Source organism: Melitaea cinxia, chromosome 21 (genome assembly GCF_905220565.1).
Source record: "Melitaea cinxia chromosome 21, ilMelCinx1.1, whole genome shotgun sequence".
In the NCBI taxonomy this organism is placed as follows: Eukaryota; Metazoa; Arthropoda; class Insecta; order Lepidoptera; family Nymphalidae; genus Melitaea; species Melitaea cinxia.
Genome location: NC_059414.1, coordinates 4,631,513 through 4,645,760, shown reverse-complemented (window position 1 = coordinate 4,645,760; position 14,248 = coordinate 4,631,513). Strand labels below are relative to the sequence as shown.

Genomic DNA, 14,248 nt, shown 5'->3' with positions numbered 1-14,248 from the left:
AAAGCTCTATCCCGGTATTTGACCAGAGTCTGCTAGTCTAATCCATATTTAATGGGTTACTGGTTTTATATGGAACATTCGCTTTGCGATTGTGACACTAAAGTGCCGTGAAATATAAGCGTGTTCTATATGTGATATATGTATACAGAACCGTCGTATTTCGTGTTGTACACGCCTTTATTTTGATGAGTTTGTAACATGATGTAATATGGCGTATAGAAATCACAAATATTTATTTACTATCACTTGCATTTTATTGTACACCACAAATACAATTATAATAATAACAATAAAATAGTAAATATAAATACGTTTATATTAATTTATATATTTTATATTATATTATTTATAAACATAGCTTTAAGATGTTACAGATTGTGTAGCACAACGAGTAATCCTATGGCTATTACTGTACAAAAATGAAATAACCAAACTTTTCTATCTAACATAAAAGTTAATAAAAATCTTATATAGTAGAGCGTTCAATAAACAGTTCAGATTTATTTTATTTAGTTGTTATTACAAAATCAGTTAACGCTTCGCGGAATATAACAATTATAATCAACAATAATAGGCCTTATAAAAACTGCAGAGAAAGTACAAAACATTGTTTTATTTTTATTATAGTAGATTCAAATTTGCCTGAAAGTAAAATGAAATTTGTAATAGAATTATTTTCAATTGACAATTTCTTTATTGATTCGTCATATTGAGACGTGATTTTTTTTTTGTTTCTTTTATTTGCATTATTATTATTCTGAATCTAAAATAATAGATAATAGATATACCAGTCGGCTGTTACCTATAACACAAGCATTAAGTTGCTTACTTTAGAAACAGATGGCGTGTGTTTATTGTAAATACTTATTAAAAAAAAGATATTATATTTTAGATTCGGATATATTCTTTTTTCTGACTGTACTGTTTCCGAATCGTCGATAAAAGTACACGAAAAAGGACTTCGAAAATGGAAATAACTTTTTTTTAAAATCTATCATCAATTAGTTCTTGATATAATTTAAGCTAAAATAAATTATTTTTTTAAACTAAAATAAATTTTAAATGAATAGAGTAGGTCTCGAAATAATATATATAACTATAACTTTACCTTTATAACCTAAAAATATTGAATTTGAAAACGATTTGACCATTAATCCAATCGATATTCCTTAATATCTTTTGTTTCTACGTTACTATTGTTGCTATACCACATAATTATATCATTATTTGTAACATTACTAAGTATAATTGTAGTAACCTAAATTATGTTTGTATATAAAATAAACATTGAGAATACTATCTGGTCACGATTTCTTATAATGGACTATATCTATAGTAATTATCGATCATAGAATTAAGAAATATTCATAGATATTATCATTATATCATACTATATGTAAAGAACTATTATATTCTCTTTAATAACAAGCCTTTTCTTATTTAAAAAAGTTTCAATTCAACATCAAAAATATATTTTGTAAAATGTACACATAAATATTGTACATTCAACCTAGGTAAGGTTTGTGTATGTTGAAACCTCAAACTATACAACAATAAATGTAACAGATATACTGTATATGATATACAATGCAATATAATTAATCTTTATTGCAAACTTAGCTCTGATCCTTATTCTACATGGGAAAGTTCCCCAGCAGTGGTATTTCACAGGCGGAATCAAGTCAAGTGAATACCTATTCATATACAAATATTAATATTTTGTCTACTCGGAGGTACAATAGCATGGCGGCGCTAAAATAATGATATTTTTTGGGCAACTTTAAGCAGTAGCTAGGTGCTTTTAAAATAACGTCTCTTTTTCTTTATATTAAAACAAGAATTGCACAATGGGTCTTAAGGGTCGTCGTCTTGCTGTTTTTAACTTTTTTATTCTAATTTTAACCTTTGAACAAAGACAAGGGTTGTCCGTTGATGCATTTCTAAATGTTTGTATAGGACCTTTTTTCTGACCACACGTGACAAGACAAAAAACTTGCTTTTTTCTCTACATTTTGTTGACTTACTAAATTTATTTTTCTGGTAATATATATCGAATTGAAAATATTTTCTACCATCTTTATAATTGTTTCGACACGAGGACACATATACACATGGGATAAATTCATTGCAAAAGCAATCATTAACATACCTATCATAATTGTAATTTACTTTGTATAAACTGAATGAAATATAAATAAAGCACATTAGTAATTGAATAATAGTACTACTAGTATTAATTAAAACGCTAAATGTGTGCGTTGTACTAAATATTCTTGACGAACCGTACCACGGAACTATACCTTTTGAATACGAAGAGTAATATATAACAGATTTAAATAAACTCTGTTATATATTAGTCTGTAAGTCTGTTTACTTGTTTCTATTCAAAATAATAATTATAATAAATAAAGGTAATCCCAATACAACTCATTTTAAATGAGTTCCAGTAAATAATATTCCGTTCGGATGTCGCCTTTAATATGTTTTAGCCTGTAATATCCTACTGCTGGGTATAGGCCTCTTTCCCCATGTAGGAGAAGGATCAGAGCTTAATCCACTACTCTGCTACAATGCGGGTTGGCGGATATATTCCCTACTAGGAGTAACGATCGCTTTCAAGGAGGTGTACATGATAACAACTGAGACCGACAGCTTACTGTGCTCTCTGAGGCACGGTTGGGAGACCCACAAAGACTGCATAAACATCCAGAACACGGCAAACATCTGTATGGCCAATAGAAATGTCTGTCATGTGCAAGGATCGAAGCCGAAACCGCTAGTGCAACAGCCATAAACCAGTGATGTGACCATTGCGCCAACGCCTCTTTAATAGTTAGTCTACATATACTAAAATAAAAGAAGAACCATTTAGTTCTCAGGAAGTTCTGAATCTGTTTTGTTAGCACAAGTAATTATCTAGAAGTAACATGCGATTCAGTAGCAAGAAAATGTTTACAAATGTTATTATAAGTAAAACCGTATAAACAGCAACACACTACTTTACAGTAACAGTACAGTGACAACGTCCTTTATTATTCTCAAAATGTCTTAATCTTTACAGTATATCTTACTGTTTTCATAATCTATTCATCTTTATAATTTTAAAAGCATATCATCATTTACGCATCTGTAGGCTTTTTGAGTTCTGATAAAACAGATACGCACCCACAGGCCGAAGACAATCTCAAACAATTTTTTAAACGTAAAGAAGAAAAATAACTGACACCAAATAGTGTACGTACTTGAGTTTAACGTCTATTCTAAACAGGCCTCTTTTAATTATTTATTCAGTACGAGAACTTTATTTGAGTAATGTTTTACAAATTCTTGCGTACTTTAGTGTATTTATTTTCTATGTTAAAAGGTTTACTTCGGGTCTGGTTTTGGTGTGTTATCATTTAGAGTTCTGTAACCAAAAATTGTCAAGAGCGCCATATTTCTTACATGCATGCGTTAGTCTGTTGGCTCAGTAGATTCTCACATGTACTAATATGGAGACTAAATCACTTTTAGGTTATAAAGTGAATGCCTCCATACAAGGAGCTTTTTCATTGTTTCAGCCTTAAAAATATGTCTGTCTGTTCTTGGTACTTATTATTATTTTTATTGCTTAGCCTAAGGGACAACCGCTCTGGTGTAGTGGTGCGATTAGTCGCCTAAAACATTAACGATTTACGGGTTCGATTCCCGCTCAGGGTGGATATTTGTATCTGTACAAATATTCCTTTCCGGTTTGGTGTCTCGGAGAGCACGTTAAGGCGTCAGTCCCGGTTGTTATCACAAATCCCTGATAGCGATCATTGTTCATAATAAGAAACATATCCGCTAACCCGAAGTGGAGCAGCGTGATAAATTAAGCTCCAATCCTTCTCCTACATAGATAACGAGGCCTAACCTAACAGTGGGATGTTACAGGCTGAATGTATAGCCCAAGGATTTTTTTTTATAGAAAGGTGTAGTTTGGCACGTGATAGATAGTACTTAATTATCAATATGCTGGTAGTATTAAAATGAACTCCTAAAAATGATCTTCACGTAATCCATTTATAACACTAAAATGAAGACGATTTTTTCTTTCTTTTCGTTTCGTTCTTGGTATATAATCTTCTTGGACAGGCTATTTAAAATGAAAAATAAAACAAACAGTTTTTAAAATAACATCACAAACTATGTTGGCAATGTAAATAAAAAAGTAAAGTTGTATGTAAAAGTATAGGTTTATCTTTCTCTATAGATCTGTTTTTTTTTTAATAATATATTCTAAAAACTATTCAATGCATACCCAAATATTCAAATGTCTTAAATTACTCACACTGTATTATTTTAAAAGTCAAGAACCTATATGATAATTATTATTTAACGCGTTATTGTAATAACTAATAGCGGGATCTAAAATTATTCATTTTAAATTTACAATTATTATAATAAATATCTGCTTCGCCTCGCACCACGTCAGCCGGTTCGCTTTTAGTTCTGCTGCCACTGAAAGTCTCCAGTGTGCTTTGCACGGCCATGATTCATTTTCCCTTGTGGTGGCTATTCCGGAGCGGTGTCTTATTTGGAGACCGACCAACGTCTCGGAACAGAGATCCTACACTTCTTCATTGGAGATATTTTTGGGTCACTAGATACCAAAGATCGACTTAAGGACTCGGCCAACGAATATGATCATTATGGAATTTAATGCGTTTACCTAAACTTGTGTAAATGAACATATATTTAAAATTATCTCCAATTTTTTCATAAAGAAGCGAATAATAAAAAAGCGAAGATGGCGTATAGTTTTCAATAGAAAAAATGACATCCCTAATAATATTAAAGCGGCATTGTGAGTCACAGAGCGGATAAAAACGTTTCCTACACGTTGGAATGTGCGTTCCTTCACGTTCCCGTCACACGATAACTACGGCGATTTAGCCTTTTATTATAAAAATACTAGCTACGCTACACGGGTCCACCCATGTAATTACTGATTCCGTAGGAATTTCGGTATAAAAAGTAGTCTAAGTGTATGTTACACCTGACTTGCTGCTGCTGATTATGATTGATAAAAGATATAAAAATAAAAGTTAAAATATAAATATATTTGCTAATAATTAATTGCTATTATGAGCTCACGAACGCGCTGTACGATGATGATATGTGAACGTGAACTGATGTATTTAGCTAATGAATCGTGCAACTAACGTAAACTGCTGATCGGGCGATAAGTATGTACGGCTGAACCGTACATGCTCCCGGGCGAGAAGATGAGTGAGGTATGGATGATGTGAGCTAAACTAAAACAAGGATGAAACCGACATAAAATCTTAACGGCTAATTTACAAAATGGACCCGACAATTTTTAGTTAGCGAGTACGTCTAAAATTACATTTTAATAAAACAGGCGAAGTGTTTTTATGAACCGATCGATTAGTCTGATTTGAAATGTCTTGACCGAGAACACTGACACTGTAATCACTTTGCTCTGCTTTTTCACTCACACTTGTACACTTATAATTTTTCGAACACACACAATGTACTGTAGTGTCCTGTTGACCACTGCTCGGAGGCGGGCGCGCGGCTCGTGCGCGTCTGCAGGTCGCGCGCACCCACGCGCCGCCCGCAACCGCCAGCCCTGCAGCCGCCAGGCAGTAGATGGCGACGTAGTGATGGACGTCATGATAGCTCAGGCTATTAGATTCATTTTCTAGGCTGTCCGAAGCCGACTTTAGCCGCTTTATATTGTTTTCGATGTTATCAATATCTCGTCCGAAACCGTCCGATATATTCATTGTGTGGATAGGGATGGATATATTGATGATGCTATTGACGGGTGCGATCTCTGGTGCAAAGATTACCGGCTCGATATTTAACTCATTAGTCAATAATTTATGAGGCGTTATCACTAGCGTATTTCCCCGAATGATGCAGTCGGTACCGAGAATTATAATATTAGTTCCCGTCACCTGTTCGACGGTAACCCGATCTCGACATATGAAACGAAAGGTACATTGCCCGCAACAATTAATTAGATATGTGTCTAACTTAGTAAGCTTTTTCCATGTAGTTTGACACGCGCTAGTTATGATTTCACAGCTGTTCGTTTGTTTACTTTTTATACAAAGGTTCTCGTCCGTCTGTCTCTCGTAGACGGGCGTTTGAATTTGGCAAAGATAATTTGATAAAATATTATCGTTGTATTTTATACAGTTCTTAAAGTCATTCTCAGTTACCGGTATGAAGGTATCTTTCTTTAAATTTATTGCTATGTGATCAGATATTGGAAGAAGATTAACCATAGTACGTGATGAGTTAGCTATTTGGTGATAGAGAGGTATGGCATTGTAAATTTCGTAATCGTCTCTACTTGTAAGAGGTATTTGGATCTCAAAAATGAAATATTGTTTCGTCATTCTAGCTTTGACCTTTAAAATCCTGTATAGGTTGGATAAATTATTTCGGAGGTTATCTAACGGTAACGACAAATCCTTTGTTATCTGGCTGGATATGATACTTAGCTCGTTTTCCATCTGAATAGGTGACAAAAGATGCACATTAAAATGTTGAAGGTTAGTAATGGTATCCAGAAGAGTATCTTGAATATTACGCAAATTTGCCAGGACATTGTTAGCTATGATGCTGGACATGATGAAGTCATTAGTATTTTCTATGTCCGACATTTTAATCTTAATATCATATGACTCCTTTTCTAAGTTGTTAAGGTGTTGATTAAAAGTCTTGTACTGTCTTTCCACTGTGGATTCTATCCTTTTTAAAACGTTATTTTCCGCTTCTATAATCGATGTTTGATTTTTAAAGAGCTGTGCTAGATGGTTTTGATTGACTCGAATTAAATTAATGTCTTTTTCGTACTGAGCCGCAAAACGCTCGTCTAAGACGCCGAACAATGTATTCGCGATGTAACCGACACCATTGACAAGGCCTCGGCGCTTGCGCTTACGATTATCAAAATGCTGATTTAGTAATATGCGGTCGTTGTACTCGAGCTCGTTGATTTCGTGGATCAGCTGTTGTAATATTATGTTACAATGTATACTTTTAGTCGAGTTTTTACATAAACTTTGCAAGTGATTAATATAATTGTTAAGTATCCTTGTGCCGTACAAATAAGGTTCCATATCGTAGTATGCCACTAACTTCCATTGATCTTGTATTACGCGCATATTTCCGATTTTTTCAAAATAAATATATTTGCTATCGCTCAATCTCGTGATGTTGTAGTTGGCTTGCACTGTTGAAGACATAAATAACATAAAGATCATCAGAATCGATAAAAAATGGCTATAGAAGGATTTCTTTGATGTTTTTTGTTTGTTGTTACGTGATGATATTTCGTTTGTAGTTACGATTATTTCGCTGCTTTTATTTGACGGTTCGATGTTGACGGGTAGAGTCAGCTTAATGACGGGCCTTTTGATGACCGAGCCATTTCTTGTTTTGACGGAGACTACTCGCACCAAGTTGTCGGTACCAGGATGTAATTGGATCACTCGGCCTAGAGCCCACTTACCAGGCGGTAAATTAGCGTCATGTATCAATACTATGTCGTCGATTTTAATGTTTTCTCGCGACTCACGCCATTTGCTTCGAGCTGCTAGTTGAACTAAATATTCAGTACGCCACCTTTTCCAAATATCGCCGAATATTTTTTGCGTAAGTTGCCATCTTGTTCTGCCGTCTGTTTCAGTCTCTATAACTGAAAGAATGGGTCCACTGGACAAGAAGTGAGCTGGTGTTAAATAATCAATGTCATTTGGGTCTTCTGACATCGCACACAGCGGTCTAGAGTTGAGACAGGCTTCGAGCTGCGCTAACAACGTAGAGAATTCCTCATAAGTGAGCTTTTGGTCACCAACCACTCTACGAAGGTGATGCTTTAAGCTTTTCACTGCTGCTTCCCACAGTCCGCCGGCACTAGGCCACGAGGGGGCATTAAAATGCCAGTCGATTTTCATTTCGCTGATCTCTGTGAAAAACTCATTTGATAGGGTCGATTTCAAGTCGAAGTGTTTTTTGGCTAAGACCTTATTAGCTCCGATGAAATTGGTCCCATTATCGCTGTATAAATGACGCGGGGTACCTTTTCTTGCTGCTAATCGACGTAGAGCTGCTAAAAACGCCGATGATGATAAATCGGAGACCAATTCAAGGTGTACAGCTTTTGTGACCATACAGATGAACACGGCAACGTATCCTTTAGTGGTTTTAATACCTCTTCCCCTATTCGCCTTAATATCTACGAATCCCGTATAGTCAACCCCGGTATGAAAAAATGGACGCGTCGAATTTGTCCTTGCTTCAGGCAGGTCACCCATTAGCTGTTTGTTTTTATCTGGATTGTGACGCTTGCATATAACACAAAGACGTAAACGATTCCTCACTGCTTTGTTTCCGCTTATGATCCAATACTGCTGTCTAAGCCACGACTGAGTAAGGCGGGCACCTCCGTGAAAAGTAGATTTGTGAGCTAGATCGATCAGGAGATTAGTAAGATGACTTCTATGTGGAATGATGTAGGGATGCTTCATATCGTAAGGGATGTTGCTATTTTTGAGTCTGCCTCCAACGCGCAGTAATCCGTTTTGATCTAAATATGGATTTAGGCAGAGAAGCTTACTCTTAGAATTAATTTTTCGTTGTTTAGAAAGATCATTCATTTCTTGCTCAAATTCAGATTTTTGAACGTACATTATAATTTTCTGTTTTGCGTTGCTTAATTCGGTCGATGTTAAATATTGTAATTTAATGCTTTTGTTTGAAAACGCTCGCAATATCCATGCAAGTACGCGCGTCGCTCGCGTAAAACTGCTTTGCTTGTGAATTATTAAATTAATAATATCAATTTCGTTATTGTTACTGCTGTTTGTTTGTAAAGTATTAATTAATTTTACTTTAGTTTCTAAGTCGGTTTGATAAGTTATTTTATTTTCATGGGGATCAGAAAATGATGACAACCACGTAGGTCCGTTCCACCATAAATTGTGCTGCTGTAATTGCTCGACTTTCATGCCACGGCTAGCACAGTCAGCTGGGTTCTCTGTGCTTTTTACATATCGCCAGCATACGGGGGGCATGACGTCAGTGATTTTCTTAACTCTGTTGGCAACGAAAGGCTTCCACCGGTTGGACCATAATGTTGTGGCTGAGATGACGTCATAACTACCACATAAAGCGTCATCCATGTAAAAATGCTGTTCTAACGCTTTTGCTGCTGTAGGAAAACGATGACGCTCATCAATAGCTAGCTGCTTAAGCGTCATCATTGCTAAAAATGGGGCTGATTTAGTGCCATATGTCACTGTGTTAAGCTGATATCTGTTTAAAGGTTGATTTGAATTATCTCGCCAAACTATGCATTGATAACGTTGGTCATCGGGATGCAAAATAATTTGTCTGAACATTTTTTCTAGGTCAGCTGTAAAGGCGTATTTATATTGTCTCCATTTCAAAACCAAATTCAAAAGTTCTTGTTGTAAATTTGGGCCTCTGTATAAGACATCGTTCAGACTTACACCCGATGTCGTTTTACCCGATGCATTAAATACAACTCTAAGCGAAGTAGTAATAGAGTCGGGTCTTTCAATAGCGTGGTGCGGCATATAATATAATGGTGTCATATTCGCCTTTGTTATTAAGTGCATGTGACCTAAATTGATATACTCATTAATAAACTGCTTATAATTATAAGCTAAATTTTTATTTTTGTCGAATTTACGCTCAAGCTGATAAAATTGTGCGCAGGCGGTGGGTTCAGATAATCCTAACTTCTCACCAGCGTCAGAGTGAAGTGGAAGGCGTACCACGTACTTTCCATCGGATTGGCGAGAAGTAGTTTCCTTGTATTTTTGTAGACATTGATAATCTTCGAACGACATTTCCTCATTTTCGTTAATATCTTCAATGGACCAAAATTTGTGAATGCTATCTAAGTCCACCATGATGACATTACAGTTGTAGGATTTTACACTTCCGCACAAAATCCAGCCTAGCCGCGTCTGTTGCGCAATAGGCATGTTGTCATTTTCTTTGATGATTCCTCCCATAATTATAGAAGAATAAACATCAGCGCCCAGTAATAAATCTATTGTTCTGCTACGATAAAATTCAGGGTCTGCAAGTTGTATGTTTTTAATATATTCCCATGATGGTTTTGAGAATGATTTGTTAGGGAGATTGTTTACAGCGTGGCGCATGATAAATACATCTAGATTAAGCTGGTACGAGTCATGACAAGATGATAGGGTGATGTTCATAGTACCTTTGCAATTATTTTCTTTCGCTCCTACTCCTAAGATAACTCCCTTGCAGTGCTTACGAGGTAGTCCCAACCGTTGAGCGCCATTCTCGGTGATAATCGACGTTTGAGATCCCTGGTCGATAAGCGCTCGCATGGTATGAAGAGAGCCATCAACAGCTTGGACGTTGATCAGAGCGGTTGCTAATAAAATCTCCTGAGTGTCATCTAGTGACGCAATAGAGTTAGAAACGGTGCTGTTGGACTTTGTATTCGACGTTGCAGTGTTTGCTGATGCGGCAAAGGCTTCATGAACCAAAGTATGATGATTTAATTGGCACTTATGACATCTTTTTCTTGAAAAACATTCATTACCGTTATGATTATAAAGGCAATTTTGGCATAACGATAGCTTTTGAATTGTTTGTCGCTTGATATTTGGTTGATACGCTAAAAACGTTTCGCAATATGGAATGGCGTGATCTTTATTGCAAACGGGGCATTTTGTCTTCGCTGTTGACGTTAACCTACTTTTGCTATTAAAATTATTTGATTTAAATAATTGATTTTCATTGCTTACATATGATTTAAATGTATATGGTTTTTTAAAATTTGAGGGCTGAAAGATATGTTGCGGATGCGGGATAGATTTTGAGGGATCTTGTTTTCGTTTAGAGGACTCTAGAGCGGTAAATTTGGCTTCTAAAAATTGTAATAAATCTTTTAAAACTGGTAAATCTCTCGGATGCTTGAGTGACTCGATGTAGTCGTTGTGAGTGTCCGCATCTAATTTCTGCGTGAGTATGTATACAATGATAGGGTCCCAATTCTCTATGCTGACTCCCAAGTTTTTGATAGCATTAAGGCATTCGTTGGTGGTGTCGTGAATCCTTTTTATTGAAATTGCGGACTGTTGCTGCATAATAGGCTGGTTGAGTAGGACACTCATGTGAGAATTAAAAATTAGTTTTGTGTTGCTGTATCGGTTGTTTAACAAATCCCAACATACTTGATAGTTATCTGTGGTAATGTGTAGATGTTGCACTAGCTTTTCTGCTTCGCCCTTTAATTTACTTTTTAAAAACTGCATTTTTTGACTATTTGATAAGGCTCGATTCGTGTGGATGGTTTCGACAAACAAGTCTTTAAAGGATAACCACTGGTGGTAGCTCCCACTAAACACAGGGATATCCATTTTCGGGGTGGTTTTCTCCCGATACAGATCAGACCACATCTTGCTGTTGATACTTTTTTTAATTTCGTTAAATTTGGATTCATAGCTGCTAAACATCTCTTCATATTCTTGATCGTCTTCGTATAATTCGCTGTCTATCTCCCAGTGCAACGCGTCAATGATGGTCCAGCGTGATTGTACCGACTTCAAAATATCTTCGTATTCCCATTTTTCTGAGACAATGTCGAGATCGATGCTGCTAATTGTACGCTGAAATGCTTTAAAATTGCTTCTTTGCCGTCTCAACATTTCCTCTAATTTGCTGCTATTACCTTGGGTTCGCGAAGTTTCTTTATCGGATGATGTCACCGGACGTGACACGCTGCCAGACGACGGTATAGCTGTAAAGCCTGGCATTCGCAACGGGGTGGCTGGCTTTAGTACGCTTTTTTCCTTAGACTCACTGGGTAAAAAGGTGAGTAAATAGCTGCGCGTGTCATTGTAAAAATCGGATGTTTTCTTATAATAATTGTTAGTGAAATATTCGTTTGATTTGTCACCAGAATCGCAAAGCCTCAAATGATTATTTTGAAACTCCTGCCAATAACTTTCTAAAGTGCTGAGACGCTTTTTAATATGAGCCGGTGTCTTGCGTTCGGCACCGTCTTTCTTAAAATTAGTTAAAAATTGATTCATAGCCTCCATGATCTGGGTTTGGCTAGCTAGAAGATCTTCCATTTTTATAAAATGATATAAATACTGATACTGCTGATAAAAGAGAGCTGTAGACTCACCAAAGCTGCTGCTGGTTAACTTACGTGGCGGCCCTTACTGCGCTCGTAAAAAAGTCACTCGCGATATAAGTCCCGCTCACGATAAGCTCGAAGGACCAAAAAGATGTATGTTACACCTGACTTGCTGCTGCTGATTATGATTGATAAAAGATATAAAAATAAAAGTTAAAATATAAATATATTTGCTAATAATTAATTGCTATTATGAGCTCACGAACGCGCTGTACGATGATGATATGTGAACGTGAACTGATGTATTTAGCTAATGAATCGTGCAACTAACGTAAACTGCTGATCGGGTGATAAGTATGTACGGCTGAACCGTACACTAAGTATGTTGGTAGATATGATATTTAAAGCAAAATAATGATGTGATACAGACCATCCTTAAGTTTTGTTGATATACTTTTACATTGGAACTATGTGGAAGTACTACATATCTGTTCTGTAATGGAAACTACGAGTACATATTTAATTTCATAAAGCAAATTTTATTAATTTTTTTTGTGTCAACGAAAACTTATCTTATCTGTACGGACGTATCATTTGTATCTAATTGCCGGTATACGCACCCGAATCCTAAATACTATATTTATTATCTACGCTTTATTTACACTATCAAAATTTCAAATAGGTTAAATACCACAGAAACGGTAATATCACGCTCGCTTCAAGACGTTCCTACAAATAAAACAATATGCTGTTGTAGTAACAAATGAAAAAGAAAAAAAAGTACACAGCCAGTGTCAAAACAAATAAAAAAGTGGAAAGCCAGCCAGTATCTAGTCAAATATACCGGAAAATTAAAAAGTTAAAAATATTTTTAATCCGCGATGCCGTCAGCGCTTGACATCGATCCGTTCAGCCAGCCGGAATGGAGCGACTCCAGTGATTCCTCGGATCCCGCGCCGCTACCCCAGCTGGGATACTTTGTACCCGTCAGATCTAGGTGTAGATGCGACAGATCGACGCGCCATGTGTGTCGGAGAAGTAAAAGGTAATTTTTATTGGCAATTTATCATATATGCCTATCGTTTTGTATTAAACGTAGGAAATTAGAAAAAAAAAATATGTGGTGTCATGGGACACCAGGTAGGAACGAAGTTCCTTCGGATAGTATAGAAGCAACGCAATTTGAAAAAAAAATTGCATTTTATATATAATTATATTTTCTAGTTCTTGATTTTTTTTTTTTTAGTTTGTTGATTGTTAGTTGATTGATTTTTAATTAAGTACATAAAAATATTTAGAAAATTTAGTATTTTATAAAATAACAAATACTGTAAAATAATAATAATAATAATAATTCAAACTATTATGTGAAATAAAAAACATATGTCTATTTATTTTTGTCGACAGTATAAAATTACATAAATAATTTAAAAACAATTTACTAGTAATAGTTTAGTTTTACAAACGTCATATTATACAGTCGTGTGACAGATATTACGTCACTTCCGTTATATATTTTTCTTACGGTTTTAGTATCACATTTTTTTCAGTTCGGTCGCCCAGCCAAATGTCAAGCTTGCCGTAAGGAACTTCGTTCCAAAAAATTTAAACTAAAGGCAGGAAGAGTAAAAATGAATACTACTATGTATGAACACATGAATTTGTGAACTAGACTACATAATTATATACACATATGCTGCTTAATATTTTTAATTAGTTTGCATACATATTACTTAACAATTGTTCTGAGGCGCGATTCTGCTGTTTTAGCAATGTTATCTTGTGTTAGTTTAACTGGTATGCTATCGGAAAATCGTTGTTATTTTTGTGATGTATTCATGTAATACGCTTAACACTTTAAAACAACGAAATAATTAAAAAAATATATTTATATGCACACATCCACATACATGGATCTTCATTGCCCCAGAAATGCTTTAAAGTTATTGACCCCACTTGCTGTAACTAATCTTTAATAATTTTATCAAAGATTATTTTTTACTTTTTATACTTGATAATTCAACCCTTCGCTACTAGGTTTTTTGGTTTATATTGTTAGTCACTGTTCATAAATAATTATATGTTCGGTAT

At 35.4% G+C, this 14,248-nt stretch overlaps 1 protein-coding gene across 1 annotated transcript in view; it reads left to right on the top strand.

Annotated features, from left to right (window-relative positions):
* Positions 1-12,542: 12,542 nt before the first annotated feature.
* The window catches only part of LOC123664243 (tight junction protein ZO-1-like), a 67,184-nt gene continuing 65,478 nt past the window's right edge, over positions 12,543-14,248 (top strand). The window contains exon 1 of the mRNA XM_045598837.1: positions 12,543-13,202. Within this exon, the coding sequence (XP_045454793.1) occupies positions 13,039-13,202 (164 nt within the window). The 5' untranslated portion in view covers positions 12,543-13,038. The remainder of the gene's footprint in view (positions 13,203-14,248) is intronic.